This window comes from Mustela erminea, chromosome 10 (assembly GCF_009829155.1).
Source record: "Mustela erminea isolate mMusErm1 chromosome 10, mMusErm1.Pri, whole genome shotgun sequence".
In the NCBI taxonomy this organism is placed as follows: domain Eukaryota; kingdom Metazoa; phylum Chordata; class Mammalia; order Carnivora; family Mustelidae; genus Mustela; species Mustela erminea.
Window position 1 is genome coordinate 31801055 of NC_045623.1, and position 23415 is coordinate 31824469.

Here is a 23415-nt window from a genome sequence, read left to right on the forward strand (position 1 = left end):
GGCTCAGTTGTTAGGCATCTGTCTTCGGCTCAGGTCATAATCCTGAGGCCTGGGATGGAGCCCCACATCAGGATCCTTGCTCAGCGGAGAGTGTGCTTCTTCCTCTCCCACTCCCCCTGCTGTGTTCCCTCTCTCACTGTCTCTCCCTGTCAAATAAATAAATTAAATTAAAAATAAAAAATCTTAAAATGCCTATACTACCCAAAGCAATCTACAGATTTAATGCAATCCCTATCAAAATACCAACAGCATTTTTCACTAAATTCAAACAAATAATCTCAAATGTATATGAAACTACAAAAGACCATTAGACAAAGCAATTCTGAAAAAGAATAAAACTGAAGGTATCACAATCCCAGATTTCAAGATATACTACAAAGCTGTAGTAATCAAAAGAGTATGGTGCTGGAAAAAATAGACAAATAGATCAACAGAACAGAATAGAGAACCTAGAAATAAACCCATGATTAATCTGGACAAGGATTAATTTTCAACAAGGGAGACAAGAATATACAATGGGAAAAAAGTCTCTTCAAAAAAATGGTGTTGGGAAACGGGACAGCTACAAGCAAAAGAATGAAACTGGACCACTTTATCACATCATATAAAAAAATTAACTCAAAATGGATTAAGGACTTAAAAGTCAGACCTGGAAATCCTAGCAAAAAGAGGAGTAAAACCCTAAGAGTCCTAGAAGAGAGCACAGTCAGTTAAATACTCTGACCTCGGCCATAGCTACATTTTTATAGCTATGTCTCCTCAGGCAAGAGAAACAAAAGCAAAAATAAACTACTGGGACTACATGAAGATAAAAAAATTCCACACAGCAAAGGAAACAACCACCAAAACTAAAAGACAACCTATGAAATAGGAGAAGATAATTGCAAATAACATATCTAACAAAGAGCATCCAAAATACATAAAGAATTTACACAATTCAACACCAAAAAAAGCAAACAATCCAAGTTAAAAATGAACAGAAGACATGAACAGACATTTCTACAAAGAAGATGTCCAGATAACCAACAGACACATGATAACATGCTCAATAGCACCCATTAGCAGGGAAATATAAATCAAAACCACAGTGACATATCACCTCACACCTGTCGGAAAAACTAAAAAAAAAAAAAAAAAACAAAAAAAAAACAAGAAACAACAAGTGTCAGTGAGGATATGCAGAAAAAGAACCTCATGCACTGTTGATGGGAACACAAGCTGGTACAACCACTGTGGAAAACAATATGGAGGGTGCTCAAAAAGTTAAAAATAGAGCTACCCTACAATCCAGCAATTACTCTAGTAGATATTTACCCAGGAATTCAGAAATGCTAATTCAAAGGGACACAAGCACCCCAATGTTTAAAGCAGTACTTTCTACAATAGCCAGATTGAAGGAAGCAACCCAAGTTTTCACTGATAGATTAATGGATAAAGAAGAGGTATATATATTATTTAATGGGAATGACATCTTACCATTTGCAACAACATGGATGGCAGTAGACAGTGTTAATGCTAAGTCAAATAAGCCAGCTAGAGAAAGACAAATACTGTATGATTCCACTCATATGTGGAATTTAAGAAACAAAACAAAGGGGAAAACAGGACACAAACCAAAAAGCAGACTATTAACTATAGAGAACAAACAGATGCTACCAGAGGGGAGGAAGGAGGAGGATGACTTAAGTAGGTGAAGGGGATTAACAGCACAACTTACCATGATGAGCACTGAGTAATGCACAGAACTGTTGAATCACTATATTGTACACCTGAAACTAATATAACACTGTATGATAACTACAGTGGAAATAAAATTTTTAAATTTTTAAAAATTAAAAAAAAAAAACTCATCAAATTGGACTTTTAACTGTCTGAATTTGATTATATGTGAATTCTATCCATTTTGAGTTTATCTTTGTGTAAGAGAATGGTCGAGTTTCATTCTTCTACATATAGCTGTCCAGTTTTCCCAGCACCATTTATTGAAGAGACTTTTTTCCACTGTATATTTTTTCCTGTATATTTTGTCGAAGATTATTTGACCATAGAGTTGAGGGTCCATATCTGGGCTCTCTACTCTGTTCCACTGGTCTATGTGTCTGTTTTTATGCCAGTACCATGCTGTCTTGGTGATCACAGCTTTGTAGTAAAGCTTGAAATCAGGTAACGTGATGCGCCAGTTTTATTTTTGTTTTTCAACATTTCCTTAGCGATTCGGGGTCTCTGTGAATTCTAAACATAATAAACTTAACTGTAAGAAAAGAATAAAAATAAAATCTACTTAAGAAAGAAAATTACAGGCCAAGATGACTTCCCCAGTGAAGTCAAATAAACATTTAAAGAAGATATAAAATCAATCATCCTCAAATAAATTTTTATTAAAAATAAAATAGAAAAAAAAGAAGAAATACTTTTCAACTCATTTTATGAAGCCAACATAATCCTGAGACCTAAACCTAACAAGAACAATACAAAAAAGGAAAATCATGGGTCAACTTGTCTCAGAAATATAGATGAAAATATATTCAACAAAATATTAGCAAGCTGAATCCAGCAATAAATACATTGAATAAAATATCATAATCAAGTTGAAATATTATAGGAATGCAAGATTGCTTTAACATTTCAGATTCAAGTGATGTAATCTAGCATATTAACAAAATAAAGGAGAAAAAGTGTGATCATTAAAATAGATGCAGAAAAGCATTTGACAAAATTCACCAATTTATGACTTTAAAAATTTAGGCAATTCCAATCAAAATCTCAGAAAGCTATTCTATAGATATTGACAAAGTGATTCTAAAATTTATATTAGGGGCGCCTGGGTGGCTCAGTGGGCTAAATTATGTGCCTTCGGCTCGGGTCATGATTCCAGGGTCTTGGGATCAAGCCCCACATCAGGCTCTCTGCTCAGCAAGGAGTCTGCTTCCTCGTCAATCTCTGTCTGCCTCTCTGCCTACTTGTAATCTCTGTCAAATAAATAAGTAAAATCTTAAAAAAAAAAAAAAAGTAGAAAATTTATATTAGAGGGGCTCCTGGAGTGACTCAGTCAGTGAAGCGTCTGCCTTTGGCTTAGGAAATGGTCCCAGGGTCCTGGGATGGAGACCCATGTGGGGCTCCCTGCTTAGTAGAAAGACTGCTTCTCCCACCCCCTCTGCTTCTCTTCCCACCTTGTGTGCACTCTCTCTCTCACTCTTGCTCATTCTCACTCTATCTCAAATAAATAAAATCTTTTTAAAAATTAAATAAATAGGGCGCCTGGGTGGCTCAGTGGGTTAAGCCGCTGCCTACGGTTCAGGTCATGATCTCAGGGTCCTGGGATCGAGCCCTGCATCGGGCTCTCTGCTCGGTGGGGAGCCTGCTTCCTCCTCTCTCTCTCTGCCTGCCTCTCTGCCTACTTGTGATCTCTCTCTGTCAAAAAAATAATTAAAAAATCTTTAAAAAAATTAATTAAATAAAATTTATATGGAAAGGCAAAAAAGCAAAAATAGCCAATAAAAACTGGAAAGGAAGAACAAAGTTGGAGGATTCCGACTACCTGATTTCAAAAGAAACTATATAGTTAACAGTACTCATGACATCATGTACTGTTGAAAGAAAAGATGCATAGATCAGAGGCCAGAAACAGATCTATACTAATATGGTTAAAACTGAGTTTTGACAAAAGCACCATGGCAATTTAATGGAGAAAGGACAGTCTTTTTAAGAAATGGTTCCAGAACAATTGGACATCCACATACAAAAAAGTAAACCTAGACACAGACCTTTTACTCACACAAAAGTTAACTCAAAATTCACCAGAGGTCTAAATATAAAATACAAAACCCTAAACTTTCAGAAGAAGACACAGGATCTTGGGTTTGGTGATGAATTTAGATACAATATTAAAGTACAAAAAAAAGAAAGAGAAGAAAAAGAAAAATAAAGAAAGAAAGAAAAAAGAAAAAGAAAAAACCGTTAAGTTCATTTTTATTAAAATTAAAAACTTAACTGAGGGCTGCTGTGAGGGGAGAGACAGAGTAGCTGGGTGATGGACATTGAGGAGGGTATGTGCTATGGTGAGTGCTGTGAATTGTGTAAGACCGATGATTCACAGACCTGTACCCCTGAAAGAAATAATACATTATATGTTAATTTTTTTAAAAAGTAGAACCTAATGGAAAAAGAAATTAAAAACTTTAGCAGGGCAACTACAATCAGTAATATTTTATTGTATATTTGAAAGTTGCCCAAAAAGTAAATCTTAAGTTTTCACCACAAGGGAAAATTTTTTTTTTGTAACTTTGTATGATGATGGATGTTAACTAGATTTGGTGATCACTTCACGATGTATACAAATATCGAATGATAATGTTGAACACCTTTGAAACCCGTTGACAAAGTATGTCAACTTTAACTCAACAAAAAATTTAAAACTTGCTCTGTAAATGACACTGTTAAGAGAATGAAAAGACAAGTCTCAGGGAGGAAGTAGTGGCAAATCACATTTCAGATGAAGGACTTCCATCCAAAATATAAAAGAATTCCTAAAATTCAACATTTGACAACAAACAACCTACTTTAAAATGAGCAAAAGATCTGGAAAAAAAAAAAAAACAACCTCCCAATGATATACAGATGGCAAATAATCATGTGAAATATCCTCAAGATCCTCTGTCATTAGGGAAAAAGTAAAATGAGGGCACCTGGCTAGCTTGGTCAGTAGAGCATGTTGACTCTTCATCTCAGGGTTGTGAGTTCAAGCCCCATTTTGGGCATGGAACCTACTTAAATTTTTTAAAAAGTTTAAAAAAAAAAAAAAGTAAAATGAGATACCAATACACAAAATGACTGAATTCCAAAAAAATAGACAAAATCATTTCCTGATGAAGATGAGGACCAAAAGAAACTCTCACTACTGCCAGTAGAAATTCAAGTTGGGGGTGCCTCAGTGGCTCAGTTGATTAAGTGACCAATTCTTGATTTTGGCTCAGGTCATGATTTCAGGGTCATGAGATCAAGCCCCAAATCAGCCCCCACTGGACATGGAGCCTGCTTAAGGTTCTCTTTCTCTCTTCCTCTGCCCCTCCTTGACCCCCCACCCCCACTCTTGGGTATGCTTTCTATCTCTCTCTCACTCTCTCTCTCTCTCTCTCAAATAAATAGAAAGAAAGAAAGAAATGCAAGTGGTACGGGCACTTTGAAAGATAGTTTGGCAGCTTCTTACCAAGTTGAACATAATCTTACCATATATGATCTGACAATCACACTCCTGGGTATTTTGTATGTATGGCCATACAAAAACTTGCACACAAATGTCTACAACTTTATTCATAATCACCAAGTCTAAGGCAACCATAATGTCCCTCAATAGGTGAATCACTAAACTGTGATATATTCTTAACAACAGAATATTACTCAGTGATAATAAAGGAATTAGGTTTGAAACTACACAAAAACACGGATGAATCTTAAATGCGTATTACTAAGCAAACGAAACCAGTCTGAAAAGGTTACATGCTGTTTGTATTATATGACATTCTGGAAAAGTTAAAACTGTGAAGACAGTTTTAAAAATTACCAGAGGGGCACCTGGATGGCTCAGTGGGTTAAAGCCTCTGCCTTTGGCTCAGGTCATGATCCCAGGGTCCTGGGATTGGGCCCCACATTGGACTCTCTGCTTGGTGGGGAGCTGCTTCCCCCTCTCTCTCTACCTGCCTCTCTGTCCACTTGTGATCTCTCTCTCTGTCGAATAAATAAATTAAAAAAAAATTACCAGAAATTTGGAGAGGGCATCAAACAAAGGGAAATTTTAGTTGAAACTATTCTGTATAATACTGTAATGGTAGGTGTAACACAATATGCATTTATACAACCTATAGATCTTTACAGCACAAATGAACCTTAATGTACATAAACTAAAACAAAAACACTTGAGAGGTGGTCAGGGGACCCTAGGGTGAAATGTAGACTGTGACAGAAGAATCTAACTGCATATAAATATATGAAATAACCTCACTGAAGGGAGTAGAAAAGAAAGGTCCTGACCTAAATAACTTTGGAAATGAGTATAGACTATAAGAATAAAGACAAAGGAACACTGTACTCCAGTTGGTGAAGTTATTTCCCATGAAGTAGGAATTAACAATTCTGAAACCATTATACAGGAATACTGGAACTGAAGAATTAAGAACTACATATTGGATGATGAAAGCCAAGTTTGTTACTGCTACAGAAGATTAAGATGAGTAAAAGAGTAGACTAGGATGATCTGTGTGATGGCAGATTAGTGCTGGAGACATCAATATAATTTATATTTAGGTTAATATAAAGATGGACTTAGGGGGCACCTGGGCGGCTCAGTTGGTTAAACATCTGCCTTTGGCTCAGGTCATGATCTCAGGGTACTGGGATCAAGCCCTGCATTGGGCTCCCTGATCAGTGGGGAGCCTCTTTCACCCTGCTTGTGTGCTCATGTTCTCTGTCAAATAAAGAAATAAAATCTTTTTTTAAAAGATTGATTCATATAGAAATATTTATAGCTATGTGCATATATGCAGATTAGTATACATACATACATTTCTTTGCTCTGTCAGCTGATAGACCTAAAAGAATCAGCAAACAAGCACACCCAGTACCCAGATACTAGTTTCTAATACCATCAGAATAAAAGAACCAGGGTTCATTAGAGAAATGGATGGTTCTAGGACATATGAGCTTAGAGCATTTTTATTGTCCAAAAAATAAGGAACTACTACACACACACACACACACACACACGCACACACACACAATGATGTTGGGGGGAGATGTCAAAGGGACACAAAAACAAATTGAAAGAGGTCCTATAGCTAAAGCTGTAACAATTTCAGCAACAAAATAAATAAGCCAAAGTACAAAATAAGTATTAATCCATACTGATATATAGAAATGATTAAATAAATAAAAGGGGAGAAGAGGAAAATTTCTTGTGCAAAAGAATTCCAAATAATTTAGATAGACACTATTCCCTCAAGTAGATGAGCCATAACTCCCATTCCTTAAGTGTGGGCTATGTACAGTTACTTCTTTCCAGAGAGTACAGTGCAAATGGGAGATGGGTTGGAAGTAACTTTGGGGATGGGGATGGTGATGAGAATAACTTTACAGTGCAAAAATTTTTTAAAAACTACCGTAGCTAGATGATCAAGGTTAACATAAACAGAGATAAGTCATAATGATTGCAAATGATTAAAAAATACTTGCCCAGAGCTCAAACTGTCAAGGTCATCAGAAACAAGCGAAGTCTATGAACTGTTATAGCCAAGAGCAGCCTAAGGAGACATGACCACTAAATGTAATTTGGCATCCTAGATGGGACCCCGGGGGGAATAAAGGACACTAGGCAAAAACTAAAGAATTCTGAATAAACTATGAACTTTTAGTTAATAATAATGTCCCAATATTGGTTCATTAATTGTAACAAATGTACTATTCTAAATGTATATATAAGATGTTAACAATATGGGAAATGAGTGTAGAGGCATATGAAAATTCTCTGTACTCTTCCCAGTTTTTCTGTAAATTTAAAATTGTTCTAAGAAATAAAGTATATTAAGAAAAAAACTAGGGATTCTTCTACTTTTGAAAGATAACTTTTCTATATTAACAAGGAGAATAGTGAATAAAAGAATAAAATTTGACACTGGGGGGAGAAAGGCAGTACAGGACTGATCCTTAAGAGAAGGAAAACCAGTGAGATACGCCTTACAGTTATGATGCTTTTTCTTTCTAGAAACAATTTCTAGGTCATGGCACAGGGATTACAAACACAGAGGGAGCCTGGTTGTCTTACTGAGTTGAGAAGACTAATATAGGAGCTTCAGAAGGATGAGTCAGCTGGAATTTATGGGGCATAGTACTATGGAAGCAGGAGTTATAAGAAAAAAGAGCTCCAGAAATTAGAGGACTTAGTTTTGTCTGAATATTATCTACACACACACAGGGTAAAGATCCATGAAACCAGGTGAAGAATAAAGGCCAGGGAGCTGGTTGACATTCAAGTTCCTTCTAGCCAGAATTGAATAACTGGAGCACTAAGGAAAGCTCCCAAAAGAGTCAATCCCAGTAGCTATACAGCATTTAGAGAAAAGGTAACTCTAGATCTACTTCAACAAAATTTAAAAACAAGTCTCATAAAGATTAAGCTGATCTACAATAACTAAATTACCTGTTAAAACATACTTCCACACTTTTTGAAGACACACAACAAAATTCAAACAGTCTAACAATATAATATAATGTTTCATATGTAATAAAAAATTCTAGGTATGTAAAAAAAAGTAGCAAATATTAACTATAACCAGGAGAAAAAGCAGTCAAGAGAAGCAGACCCAGAAATGAAAGAGATGATGGAATTAGCAAACAAAGCACTTTATTTATTTATTTTTTGAAGAGAAAGAGAGTGAATAAGTATGCATGAGTGGGGGCGCCTGGGTGGCTCAGTGGGTTAAAGCCTCTGCCTTCAGCTCGGGTCATGATCCCAGGGTCCTGGGATCGAGCCCCGCATCAGGCTCTCTGCTGAGCGGGGAGCCTGCTTCCCTCTCTCTCTGCCTGTCTCTCTGCCTACTTGTGATCTCTGTCAAATAAATAAATAAAATCTTTAAAAAAAAAAAAGTATGCATGAGTGGGGAGGAGGGAAGGGAAAGGAAGAGAGAGAATCCTAAGCAGACTCCACACCCAGCATGGAGCCTGACAAGGGGCTTGATCTCACAACTCTGAGATCACAACCGGAGCTGAAACAAAGAGTCAAACACTTAATCAACTGAGTCACCCAGATGTCCCTGGATAAAGCATTTTAAAAAGCTATCATAGATATGCTCAAGGATTTTATTAATAAGGAACATAATAAAGAGAAAAAAAGAAACATTTAAGGAAAAAGAGCAACTTAATAGCAGAAATGCACAATATCTGAATGAGGAAATTCAAGTTAAAACTAAAATAGAAAATATTAATGTACCTCTGTACATAACAACACAAACTGTCCAAATAAAACATAGAAAGAGAAAGAAAAAACTTTAAAAAAAAAAAAGCTTAAGTGAGCTATGGAACTAACATACATATAATTGGAGTCCCATGTGTAAGGAGAGAAAGAAGGGGATTGTAAGATAATCTGAAAGAATGATTTTTGTAAATTTTCCGAATTTCACAAAAACTATAAACCCGAAGATCCAAGAAGCTCAATAAATCATAAGCAGGATAAACATAAAGAAAAGCACAAGGTATATCATAATGAAATTGCTAAAGACTAATTATAAGGGAAAAAAGCTTTTAAAGCAGTCAGGGAAAAAAGGCACATGACATATTGATAAGCAAAACTAGGCATGATCACAGACTTCTTGTAAGAGACAATACAATAAAATTATATCTGTAAAGCCCTAGAAAAAATAAAAAATTGCCAATTTATAATTCTAAATCCAGCAAAAATATCTTTCAAAAATGAAGTCTAAATGAAGACCTTTTCTAGACAAAAGCCAAGAAATGTCATTAACAAGTTGACCTGTATTACAAGAAATTTAAACAAAGTTCTTCAAACCTAAGGAAAATTTTAACAGAAACCTAGACTTAATACAAGACTGAAAGTGCAAGAGATGGTAGTATGGGGATAAATTTAAATTTCCTCATTAAAACAAAATTACCTAGGGGCAGCTGGCTCAGTCAGTTAAGCATCAGATTCTTGACTTCAGCTCGGGTCATAATCTCAAGATTGTGAGATCAGCTCTAGGCCCAGCATGGAGACTGCTTGAGTTTCTCTCCTTCTCCCTCTGCCCCTCCCCTCACTTGCATTTTCTCTCTCTCTAAAATAGATAAATAAATAAAATCTTTTAGATAAGCAAATAAACAAATAAAATTACAGAAAAGATAATTATTTTTAAAAATAATTACAAGTTATGGTAGGGTTTAGAATATATATATAAGTGAAATGTATGGCTGCCATAGCATAAAGAATAAGAGGGGGAAAAGGTGCTAATGTTATATGTGAAGATGTATAATATTAACTGAACATAAATGATAAGGTAACAATACATATTATAAATACTAGAGCAACCACTAATAAAGATAATACACAGACACAATATGGCTAATATGCCAACAGTGGAAATAAACTGTAATTTAAATTTTTTTTAAATTCAATTAATACATTAGAAAGGAAGAAAAAAAGAAAAAGACAACAAAGAAAAAAAATAGTAAATGGTAGGCTCAAACCCCAACATAACAACATTACAGTAAGTGGTGTAAATTATCCAATTAAAAGGAAATTATGAGGCCAGTAAGACATATGCTGTCTATAAAAAATTTTAAGGCATTTTAAATATAAAGATACAGAGAGTTTAAAAGTAAAAGGATGGGAAAAGATACATCACATAAACAAACAGTAACCATAAGAAATCTAAGTAGAATTATTGTAGCAATCATTTTGCAATATATACAAATACTGAATCATTATGTTATACACCTGAAGCTAATATAATGTCAACTATGCCTCAATTAAAAAATAGAGCTTCATAAAACATGCAGCAAAAACTAAGAGAACTGAAGGGATAAATAGGAAAATCATGATTATACTTAGAAATCTTCTCAGTAACAAACAGAGCAAGTAGACAAAGTCAGTTAAGGATATGCAAGACTTCAACAACACTATCAGCCTATTTGACATCTCTAAGATCCATCCACCCCAGTAAAGCAGAATACGCATTCTTTTCAAGTACATATGGAACATTCACTAAGATCCATATGAACTTGAACGCAAATCTCAATCTCAGCATAAAACATAGTACCTGGTATATAATCAATGCTTAAGAATTCTTTTTTTTTTTTTTTTAAAGATTTTATTTATTTATTTGAGAGAGAATGAGTGAGAGAGGAGAAGGTCAGAGGGAGAAGCAGACTCCCCAAAGAGCTGGGAGCCTGATGCGGGACTTGATCCTGGAAGTCCGGGATCATGACCTGAGCTGAAGGCAGTTGCCCAACCAACTGAGCCACCCAGGCGCCCAATGCTTAAGAATTCTTAATGAAGAATGAATGCTATTAGAATTTTATCCTTCTATCTATTTACTTTCTCTGATTATGCCTAATGATAAAGATATATAGGCATACATAGGAGGTATAAAGGGTTCAGTTACAGACCACCATAATAAAAGCAAAAAGCTTGGGTAGGAGCTTCCTAGGCTACAGTGGGAAATCAGCAGACTGTTAGAATTTTTTGGTTTCCTAATGCATATAAAAGTTATGTTTACATGATACTGCAGTCTGTTAAGTATATATTATGACAATTAATAGTGTGTGTTTATTATATATAATATACATATATAAAATACATAATGCTACTAGGTCTAAACAATATATACATCTTAATTTAAAAATACTTTAATGCTAAAAAATGCTTTCACTGAGCTTTCAGTGAGTTGTAACATTTTTTGCTGGTGGAGGGTCTTGCCTTGATATTAATGGCTGCTTACTGGTCAGGGTGGTGGGTCCTGATGGTTAGGTTGGTTGTGGCAATTTCCTAAAATAAGACAATGAAGTCTGCTGCAACAATTGATATTTTTACCTTTTCCTGTGAATCACTAATGTTCTTAACAGCATCTAGAATGGTGAATCCTTTCCAGAGGTCTTCAACGGACTTCACCCATCCATCAGAGGAATCACTATCTATGGCAACTACAGCCTTATATAATAATATATATTATATATACTATATTTAATGTACTATATAATTTCTTTTATTAATTTTAAAAAGATTTTTATTTATTTATTTGACAGAGAGAGAGACAGAGAGAGAGCATGCGCGCAAGCTCAAGCAGGGGGAGCTACAGGCAGAGGGACAGGGAGAAGCAGGCTCCCTGCTGAGCAGGGAGCCCGATGTGGGGCTTGATCCCAGGCTCCTGGGATCATGACCTGAGCTTAAGGCAGATTCTCAACCAACTGAGCCACCCAGGCACCCCTATAATAATTTCTTACATAATAAGACTTGAAAGTTAAAATGACTCCTTGATCATAGATGGATCAAGGATCATAGAAGGATCATGGATCACCTGCTAAGACATACTTCAACACTCTTTTTAAAGGTAGACAACAAAATTAAAACACTCAACAACATAACATTCAGAATGTAATAAAAAAAAAAACTTCTAGGTATGTAAAGAAGTAGCAAATTTTAACTATAAACAGGATAAAAAGCAGTCAAAAGAAGCATACCCAGCAATGAAAGAGATGATGGAATTAGCAGACAAAGCATTTTTTTGTTAAAAGAGAGCAAGTAAGTGCACAGGAGTGGAGGGGTGGTGGGGGGAGGAGAGAGAGGGAGGCATGTTGTGCTAGCAGGCATGAAAACAACATTAATCTGGTTGTACATCTCCAGCAGAGTTCCTGGGTGATCAGGTGCATTGTCAATGAGTAGCAATATTTTAAAAGAAACCTGTTTTTTAGGTTTTTTTTTTCCCTGAAGAGAGATACTCTATCCACAAGAGTCATTCTATTCTTTGAAGCTTTGAAGCCATTCATGACTTCTCCTCTCTAGCCAAGAAAGTCCTAAGTTAACCTGCATCTTTTAAATTTTTTTTAGTCTCAAATTCTTATTTACAATTCCAACTAGTTAACATATAGTGTAATATTAGTTTCAGTAGAATTTAGGGATCACTTACGCATAAAACCCAGTGCTCATCACAAATGCCCTCCTTAATAGCCATCATTCATTTAACCCATCTTCCACCTACCTCCCCTCTAATAATCCTCAGTTTGTTCTCTATAATTAAGAAGAACCTGTTTTCTGGTTTACCTCTCTTCCCATCCCCCCCATGTTCACCTGTTTCGCTTCCCAAATTCCACATATGAGTGAAATCATATGGTTATTTGTCTTTCTCTGACTTCTCTTGCTGAGCACAATACTCTAGCTCCATCTCTGTCATTGTAAATGGCAAGCTGTCATTCTTTCTGGTGGCTGGGTAATATTTCATTGGGTATATATATACCACATCTTCTTTACCATGAGTCAATGGACATTTGGGCTCTTTCCATAATTTGGCTATTGCTGATAATGCTGCCATAAACAGTAGGGTACATGTACCCCTTCAAATCTGTACTTTTGTATCCTTTTGTATCCTTTGGGTAAATACCAATTGCTGAACTGTAGCACAGTACTATTTTTAACTTATTGAGGAACAGTATAGACAGTATAGAGATACTGTCTTCCAGAGTGGCTGCAATAGTTTGCATTTGACCAACACTGTAAGAGGGTTCCCCTTTTCTGCATCTTCACCAACATCTGCTGTTTCCTGTACTATTAAAACTTAGCCATTCTGACAGGTATGAGTTGGTATCTCATTGTAGTATACATTGTAAATCTGTATTTCCCTGATGATGAGTTATGTTGAGCATCTTTTTTTTTTTTAAGATTTTATGTATTCATTTGACAGGCAGAGATCACAAGCAGGCAAAGAGGCAGGCAGAGAGAGAGAGGAGGAAGCAGGCTCCCTGCTGAGCAGAGAGCCTGATGCGGGGCTCGATCCCAGGACTCTGGGATCATGACCTGAGCCAAAGGCAGAGGCTTTAACCCACTGAGCCACCCATGTGCCCGGAGCATCTTTTTATGTATCTGTCAGCCATCCGTATGTCTTTGGAAAAATGCCAATTCATGTCTTCTGCCCATTTCTTAACTGGATTATTTGGTTTGGGGGAGTTAAATTTGACATGTTCTTTATAGATTTTGGATCTTAACCCTTCAACAGATAGGTCATTTGCAATATGATTGTATCTTCTTCTGACAGACTAAAATCTGTGAAAATCTGTGGTTTAGTGTAGCCACCTTCCTGAATTATCTTAGCTAGATCTTCTGTATAACTTGCTGCAGCTTCTACATCAGCACCGTGTATTTCACCTTGCACTTTCATGTAATGAAGGCAATTTCTTTCCTTCAGCCTCATGAACCAACATCCACTAGCTTCAAAATTTCCCTCTGCAGCTTTCTCACCACTTTTAGTTGTCACAGAATTGAAGAAAGTTAGGGCCTTGCTCTGAATTAAGCTTTGGCTTAAGGTAATGTGATGACTGGTTTGAGCTTTCAGCCTGGTTTGGCTTTCAGCATGCCTTTCTCACTAAACTTAATTTTTTCTAGCTTTTGATTTAAAGTGAGAGATGTCCAACTTTTCCCTTCACTTGAATACTTAGAGCCCAATGTAGTGTCACTAATTGGCCTAATTTCAATACTGTTGTGCCTTATGGAATAGGGAGGCCTGAGGAGAGGGAGAAAGACTAGCGAATGGCTGATTGGGAGAGAAGTCAGAACAAACATAACATGTATCAATTAAGTTGGCCATGTTATATGGGTGCAGTTTGTGGCACCCCAGCACAATTATAATAACATCAAAAATCACTGATCACAGATCACCACAACAAATAAAATAATGAGAAAAACTGAAATACTGCAAAAATTATCAAAATGTGACACGGAGACATGAAGTCAGCAAATGCAGTTGGAAAGTGGCACTGATGGACTTGTTCGCTGCAGGGTTGCCACAAACCTTCAATTTATAAAAAACAAAACCACAACAAAAAACCCATACTATCTACAAAGCACAATAAAGCCAAATGCAATAGAAGGAGGTATGCCTGTGTAAATATATAGCATGTCACGACTTAACATGTATGGCAGTCTCTGATCTTTGACTGCATAAGTGACCAATGGCCCCAGCAGAGCACTCTGCATTCAGTACCACATGGGTCCCAAGGCCACTTTCTCATAGGCTGTTCCCTGCCAGTGACTGAGCACATCAGTGACAATAGGCAGGTCTATTTCAGAGAGACAGGGCCTTTTCTGATGGGTGACTTTGGCCTGGGAACTTTCTAATAGTCTGCTGACTTCCCTCACGGCAGCCTAAGAAGCTACTACTCAAGCTTCCTTCTTTCCCTTTCTCCTTCCATCATGGTCAAATCAACACTGCAGTTTGACAGCTCCTTCAGTCGCCTCTGGATTCCTTTCCATGTTCTCTCACATGCATTTACCCTATTAAATATCTTACTAGTCTAACCCCCATCCTCATGTCTGCTTCTCTGAAGATCTGCACTAACACAGCATGCTATTTCCATTTAAGTAAGATTAAAAGCATATGAGACTTAAACAATTTCCCTGTCTTTCGGACAGAAACTCAGAAAACATTCCTACTCAATTAGGATACAGGCCTCAGTTTGAAAAATAATGCTGTAAGGGGCGTCTGGGTGGCTCAGTCAGTTAAGCATCTGACTCTTGATCTCAGCTCAGGTCTTGATCTCAGGGTGGTGAGTTTAAGCTCTACATTGGGCTCTACACTGGGTGTGGAGCCTACATTAAAAAAATAAAGGTGCTGTAAATGGCCCTCTGTATTAAATATCTTTGCCAGATTTTTCATTTTCCAACACACCAAAACCATTTCCACCTTCTGATTAAATTTAATCTCAACTGACAAGGCTGCTTCTGGCTGTGTCAAGATGCCCTAATTTCCCCCTTGCTCTTGCTTTAGTACATTGCTTGCTATTTAATACTTCCTGATGTTCGCTGAACTAGATTCACTACTCCAGGCAGAATGATGGCCTGGATTACTCAGAGAAGCTATAAAGAAGGACTTTTTTTACTAGGACTGTTTTTTGTTTTTTTGTTTTTCTTTAAGTACTCTAGCTCCAAGAATACTTTCTAAACTTTTAGTTCTATGTAACTAAATAAAGATTAAACCCAGGGTAGTGAATCCAGAGTTTTTAGAGTTGTCACTGTCACCCACTGCACTTCTTTGCAAACATCTTACAGAACATAATCTTTTAAAAAAACAAAGAGCTTTTTCTTAAGACACCCACTTTGACATCCACTGATTATATTTTCATAAGATTATCTTTTCTAAGTTAAAAAATTATTTGTAAAGTGTAATGGATGCACTATTTAGAACTGATAGTTTTTTGTTAATAAAAAAAATTGAAAGAATTTTAAAAATTATTTGTGCATATCATAATCATTTTATAATAACTTAAAAGTAAATATGGAAAAGTACAGCATAGGAAATACAGTCAGTAATACTGTAATAACCATGTATGGGGACAGTGGTTACTACACTTTCTGTGGTGAGCAGTGCATACTGTGTAAGTTGTCAAATCACGGTTTATGTACCTAAAACTAATATAATATTATATGTCAACTATACTTCAGGTAAAAAAAAGTCATTTTACTGAGCATTAAAACAACTCCAGAAATTCCAAATTATATAGGTAGAAGTATGCTAAGAAAGTTCTATATACTCTTTATGGGGAGAATACCACCCATATTCACTTGATAATGACCCTAAACTTCTTGCAGGAAATTAGCAATATCAAAAAAAAACCTCTCGGGTGCCTGGGTGGCTCAGTGGGTTAAGCCGCTGCCTTCTGCTCAGGTCATGATCTCAGGGTTCTGGGATGGAGGCCCGCATCGGGCTCTCTGCTCAGCAGGGAGCCTGCTTCCTCCTCTCTCTCTGCCTGCCTCTCTGCCTGCTTGTGATCTTTCTCTCAAATAAATAAATAAATAAATAAAATCTTTAAATAAATAAATAAAATCTTTAAAAAAAAAAAACCTCTCTACCCCAACACTAAACAATTCTTTCTCTTTTGAAATTTTTCAAACCGTTTGCTTGCTTTCTTGCAGCCAACCAATCACTGACAAATATACTTAAAGACCAGTTAGAATGTCTCTCTCACTTCCAAAAACTTTATCTTAATAAAACACCTGCCAATTATTAAAAAAAAAAACACATATGCATTCATTCACAAACCTTTCACCGTAAAGCCAATCCCTTTTTTAATGTGAGCTTACTGACTACTTACTAGTCAGTAAGCTCACATTATTTCTCATAAAAGATATAGATATATATGTATATATACTTATAATTCTTATAATTTCTAATTTAAATTTTTCTAAAATGAAGAATGAAATCAAAAACTTTTTTGAAGAAACTTAAGTGCAGAATCATCTAAATTTGTATAACTTCCTCTCAAACTTTTATATTGCTCATCTACACCAAATTCAATAGCAATTTTTAAAGTGTTGCTTTTTTATTAGATCTTCCCATTCACTTTATCATTCACTGGAATGATAAATTTTTTTAAATAATTTTTTTAAAGAGTTATTTACTTACTTTAGAGGGAGACAACATGAGAGGGAGAGAGAGTGTCTCAAGGAGACTCCATGCTGAATGCAAAGCCTGACTTGGGCTCGATCCCACGACCCTGAGATCATGATCCGAGCCAAAACAAAGAGTCAGACACTTAACTGAGTGTGCTACCCAGGTGCCCCACATAACTCTTTCATATTTCTTGCATCACTGGTTTATTTGATCTTTTTGTTTTAAGATTTTATTTATTTATTTAACAGAGAGAGAGAGAGAGAGAGAGATCACAAGTAGGCAGAGAGAGAGGGGGAAGCAGGCTCCTTGCTGAGCAGAGAGCCTGATGCGGGGCTCGATCCCAGGATACTGAGATCATGACTTAAGCCGAAGGCAGAGGCTTAACCCACTGAGCCACCCAGGCGCCCCTTATTTGATCTTTCATTAAGTTATGCTGTGAAAATAAGTTAAAATGGCATTACAGGGACGCCTGGGTGGCTCAGTTGGTTGGGCGGCTGCCTTCGGCTCAGGTCATGATCCCAGCGTCCTGGGATCGAGTCCCACATCGGGCTCCTTGCTTGGCGGGGAGCCTGCTTCTCCCTCTGCCTCTGCCTGCCACTCTGTCTGCCTGTGCTTGCTCTCACTTCTCTCTCTATGACAAATAAATAAATAAAATCTTTTAAAAAAAATGGCATTACGTAGGTTTGGGAATAACCCAAGTCACTCTTGGAAGACGCAAACTCAATGACAGGAATGGAAAATTGTACTTACACTAGAGAAGGGCCTCCTAAGCCTTGACAGTTCTGCCTACTATGCTGTTAGCATGTTCTACAGAGAATATCTAAAGAGCAGTTTTAATCAGGTTCAGTTAAGGAACCACTACTGCAGGTGGTTTGTCTCCTTTCAGGCACCCAGAGCCTTTAGCTTTGGTTCCCCACTGCAGCATCCCTCAAAGGCCTGCAGCACCAAGGAATTTTATCTCTTTTCCCTCTGTTATTACCACATCAAACCTCACAAGTGGACAGGGTTGACCACTGATCACTAACAAAGTAATTAATATTAAGATGTTAGTGACTCACTCTATTGCATGGTAATTTGGAATTTTATTATCATTTCATTAAAGGCTTCCTGGCAATCTGAGTAAGATAGTAAATTTTTCTATAAACTTACTTTATAGAAAAAGGTAAAGTAAAGGGACAGATAATAAAGGGACAGATAATAAATATCAAGCTTTACAGGTTACTGTTGCATATGCTCGTTTTTTGTTGTTTTATATAAAAAGAGGGTAGTAACCAGATTTGAGCCATAGTTTGCCAACCTGAACTACAAGGTCAGGTACAATAGGCAACAGTGTGTCTTCTTCCAGATACCTAATACATATTTATAGCAACTAACGTTTACTGAAAGCTTACAGCATGTCAGCTATTGTGTTTTGTATTAACTGATTCAATCCTCACAGCCACCATATGCTATAATTACTATTATTATTATTTTCATAGATAAAGAAATTGAGACTTGACGACATTAAGCAACTTCTCAACCATTCCATAAATAGTGGAGTCAGAATCTAAACTGAAAAGACTGCCTTCTGAATTACTAAACTATACACTTCTGAGAAAGCTTTCAGCTGAACATGTAACTGATTAATACTATGGCACAAACTAGAACACTGACCTCCTGACTGACTGCCAATTTGCTAAATATTCAGAAAAAAACTGTATTTTAAAGGGGGAATTGAACACTTTAACTCAACGAATGAAAGCCTAATGGTATGATATCACGCACTGAAATGAAAAGGTATTTTGGAAAGGCTATCAGATTGTCAAAAGCTAAAATCAGGAATCACTGCCATGCTTTTTCAATAAAGCAGCCCAAGAAAATCTTAATTATGGAACATGGAAGTGCCACAAACAGACATCTTAAAAATGTAACAGATTCAATTTCTCTCAGGGAAACACTACAATAATAAAGCCATAAAATGGGAGCTCTGCAATAGAGTGCATCACGTACAAACTTAGGGGTAGGCTGAAGATGAAAGGACGAAATAAAAGAAAACAGAAATGTACAATATCCAGATGGTATTCATTCGGTGACTGAGAGCAACTCAGGCAGGAAAGTAATGTTACAGAGGTCTACAAAAGAGTGCAATGCATAATAGTGTCTCAGGAAGCAATACTCAGAAAAGGAGTAACATTACTAACAAACAGGATCAATGAACTCTAAGGGGTTCTCTTTTTATTTTAACCCTCACTCTCTCAAATAAAAAGAGCTCTCCTCATTTCTCCTTTGAGCAGAAGTACTGGAGATAAACAAGGACAAATATGTGGGAAGAGTGAAGAATATGCTTCAGAGGGGAAAAGGCCTGGGTAGATGGAGAAGAGTAAAGTAAATGTGACTTTTCCTGGAGGTAAACTGCTATCCCATCCTTGGATTGGGGGAAATGCAAGTGATTCAAACCATTATTTCTCTGCTTACCCCACATAAGTGCATACAGGTTGTTTCTACCATCTACACAAAAGCTTGTTATCAAAGAGCTATTGCCTGGATGATGGTAGCAAACACCTACATAGTCCTTTAAAGTAATTTAATCCTCATAATCACCCCATGAGATGAGTACCTTGAGAATACCCATGTCTGATGAGGATATTAAAGCAGAGAATGGTTAAATGATTTGCCCAAATTCACAGAGCTGAAAGATGGTAGGGTTAGAATTCAAACACAGACAGAAAGGCTCCACACACAGTTCATACACTCTTAGCCACACTCTGTTATACAGTAACTTCTTTGGCTTAATTGTGCCACCACAAGGAAGTAACTGGCATCAGACCGTATTGTAGCATATTAAGGGCTGGGGATCAAGACAAAGACTGGACAGAATTAACAGGCAAATGGAGAGATAATCTTGGAGGAACCAGGTATCAGGTATGTTTATGAAGAGAGAGCATGAAAGACAGGGACTCAAGAAGAAACTACCTCATTACCACAGCAGTTTGGACATATTAAACTAAGCAAACTAAATGGGTTATAAAATACAACCCTAATGTGAATGTAATTCTGATCATAAATTCTGGTATTTATGAGTACTTGTACTGATCTTTCAATATATGAGTACATATAATTTAAAAATTACAACAGTCATATCACAAATGGATTTTTAGCCACATCACTAGGGTAAGTGTTGACACTGATCATTTAGAACAAGAAGTAATTCAGAATGTTCTGATGTTGGGCTTTAAACTACATGACATGAATGTGTGTCTTCTGAACTACTAACATAATTTTCCTTAAACTGGATAATAATATTATGTACTAAACATAGATTTATTCAAGTTTGGACTCTGAAGTTTAATCCTGAGATTTAGATTCTGCCATTGTAACTCATATAAGTGTACTAACAAAGTAGAAAAACTTAAGCCAGATCTTCTTGGAACATATGCTCAGGAAATTGCCTTTTAGTTAATATACACTTATTTTTTATAGCTAGGTGAACAAAATAAACCTGAAATGTAAGCAAGAGCTCTCCTGGAATACAAACCTAATATTCTAGATCCAGCTCCTAAAACAAAGTCCACTGTCAGGTAGCACACAGAGAGACCAAATATAGATACTGTCTGAGGATATACTGCAAACAATCATAAAGTCTTGCTTCCCTGTACGACAATAACCTTAGGGATCTATAAGTAAAACTTTGGTACAATGCCCCCTGTGGTTTCAAGAAAAACCTGAACACAAAATAAAATTAAAATTAATTTTTTAAAACAAAATTGCATTGCCCCACTCTCAAAAAAAAAAAAAAAAAGAATCAAAGAAGTAAACAAACACACACACACACACACACAATTTGGGAAATACATATCCACAATATGGAAAATACATTAATAGATCAGTATTAGACCCTATATTTTACTATGTAATGGAGATTTTATAAAAATTAGAAAAATATGCGTATGTGTGTACTTACAATTACAAAATACATGTTCCCAAGAGAAAAGCTCAAATTCTGAATGGTAAATAGTCTGACTGAAACTGGTAATCCTAGAGTTTAGCAATGTACTGCTGTCAATTAACTGGCAAAGCCAATATGATTTTTGAAAGCATAAACATCACTACTGTTGGCATGGTAGATTCCTGTCATCTAAACCCACTAATTTCATTAAGACTATGTACCCTTGAACCTAGAAGATTGGTTCTTGCCATTGCAAATAACCTGGTTCTTCCTTTTCTGGAGCACCAGAATAACTTATCAACATTCTATTTGAAACACAAAAAGAGGGAGGAAAAATACTGGGTTCCTCAGTCTTCTGGTTCCATTTCTTATCCATTGTGAAGTCCAGCTGTACTTCTTTCCCTTGAGTTCCAAAAGAAAATCTGTATTTATTAAAAATTTTTCTTCTTTTAAACAGATTTTAGTTACTTGCAAAAAAGAGTAGGCTTTAATTTGAAATCTAAAAAGACTAGAATGTCTAAGCAACCCAATTCTAAAGCATAATAATGGTTTTTAAAAAGTACATTGAAATATTAAGCCTTCTAATCAATGCTATTCATAAGAATATCTATTCTGAATCAAAGACTTTGAGCCCAAATGCATCCAGAGAAAATACATGTCATTCATGTAGAAATAATCATTTTCAGCACTATAATGCCTAGAAATTAAAAACTGCATTTAAATATATTTTCTGTGACAGTGGCTTTCAAACCTATTTTAGGCAACAGAATATCTTCTTCTAATCAAACCTTACGTTCAAGTCCAATACAAAGCAGAGATCTACTCTAACTGAAGCATGCACACATGTGAGCCTGGGTGAACCTGCAGGCAGAAAACCCTGCCTGATGTCAATCCTCTTCCCCTGTCACAGGTCTGCTAAGGCATCACCATGAAACCCCTGTGATTTTTGTGAATCAGGTTGAAAACCACTGTGCTAGGAAGAGACAACCACCCATATAAACTTCATTTTCACAACCAAGACACCAAATCACATGCCTATTTACCTGTGAGCTTTAAAACTTTTTCCATCAACATAAATATCAATATCTGGGCAACAGTGTTTCACGTAAAGTTTCAATAAATCTTCTCCTAATTCAGATGCAGGATCCAAGTCATAATTATCTTTAAAAGAGATAAATGGTTTCTTTATTATAAATATCCAAAATGGTTTCTTCATTATAAATATCAAAAAAACTTGTGTTTTAATATTAACTAAAGGTTTTTCCATATAGTTGATTAGCTACTAAGAGAGAACAATTGTAACTACAATATTTAACTGGTAAATTCAAGATAAAACAACATTAAAATCATCTATATATCTATATATCTATATATCTTGCTTTGAAATATAAATTTCAACTTAATTTAAATATAAATAAACCTTTTAACATAGATTTGCAGTTAAATATAGTTAATATTATTACAAAATTATATACTAAAACTGAAGCCACTTCATGAATATCGGACACAGGAAACTAGAAAATTTTCCAATTTTGATACCCTTTTTCATTACCTAATTCCTTTCTATTCCTGTTCATGACTTTTTGGTGAAAATGACATTTGAACCAACAGATATTCAACTAAAAGCAATGGGATTTATGGAACACTTACTATGAGTTTAGTACTACATACAGTATAGAAAAATTAAGAAAATAAATACTTTTAAAAGTATCTCTACTTCAAAAGATTCACCATTTAGAAAGTGAAGAGTAAAATATAAAACATGTTCATATTAAAAAAATTACTATACTGTATATCATAGCTTTGTCAGTCCAGAAACTTTAGTTAGTACATCTGTTGAGAATCTATCACTTGGGACAAATTCCCACCAACCAAATTTACACATTTATAAATTTATATATTTATAAACCACAATGTCATCATTGGCTCTAATATCAAAAGAGACCCAGAATCCAACTAGGACTCAGTATCTCCATGGTTACCACCCCAGTCCAAGCCACCATCACCTCGCATCTAGATCTCCGCAATAACTTCCCAACACATCTACCACTTTTAAGCCCCACAGAGGCATGTTTTAAAAATGCAATATAAATCATGATCCATCTCAGTTCAAAGCCATATGGCCCTCTCCATTTTTTTACTTACAATGGCTTACCAGGCCACACAACATCCAGCTCCTCACTATGCAGGTGGTTGGGGACCAACCCGAGCTCTCCAACCCTGGAGGGGGGGCCACAGTTCTCCAAGGCATGCTGACAGGGTGAAGATTGTGCCCATGACTATTACCTCACATAACAGGATAACCCTTAGTGTCAGAACTGAATTGCTGTACACCCAACTGGTATTGGTGAATTA

The 23415-nt window shown here is 36.1% G+C and overlaps 1 protein-coding gene across 1 annotated transcript in view; it reads right to left on the reverse strand.

The window, feature by feature from the left end:
• The window catches only part of BTBD8 (BTB domain containing 8), a 104353-nt gene that overhangs the window by 49710 nt on the left and 31228 nt on the right, over positions 1–23415 (reverse strand). The window contains exon 4 of the mRNA XM_032302106.1: positions 22104–22221. Coding sequence (XP_032157997.1) covers positions 22104–22221 — 118 coding nt within the window. The remainder of the gene's footprint in view (positions 1–22103; positions 22222–23415) is intronic.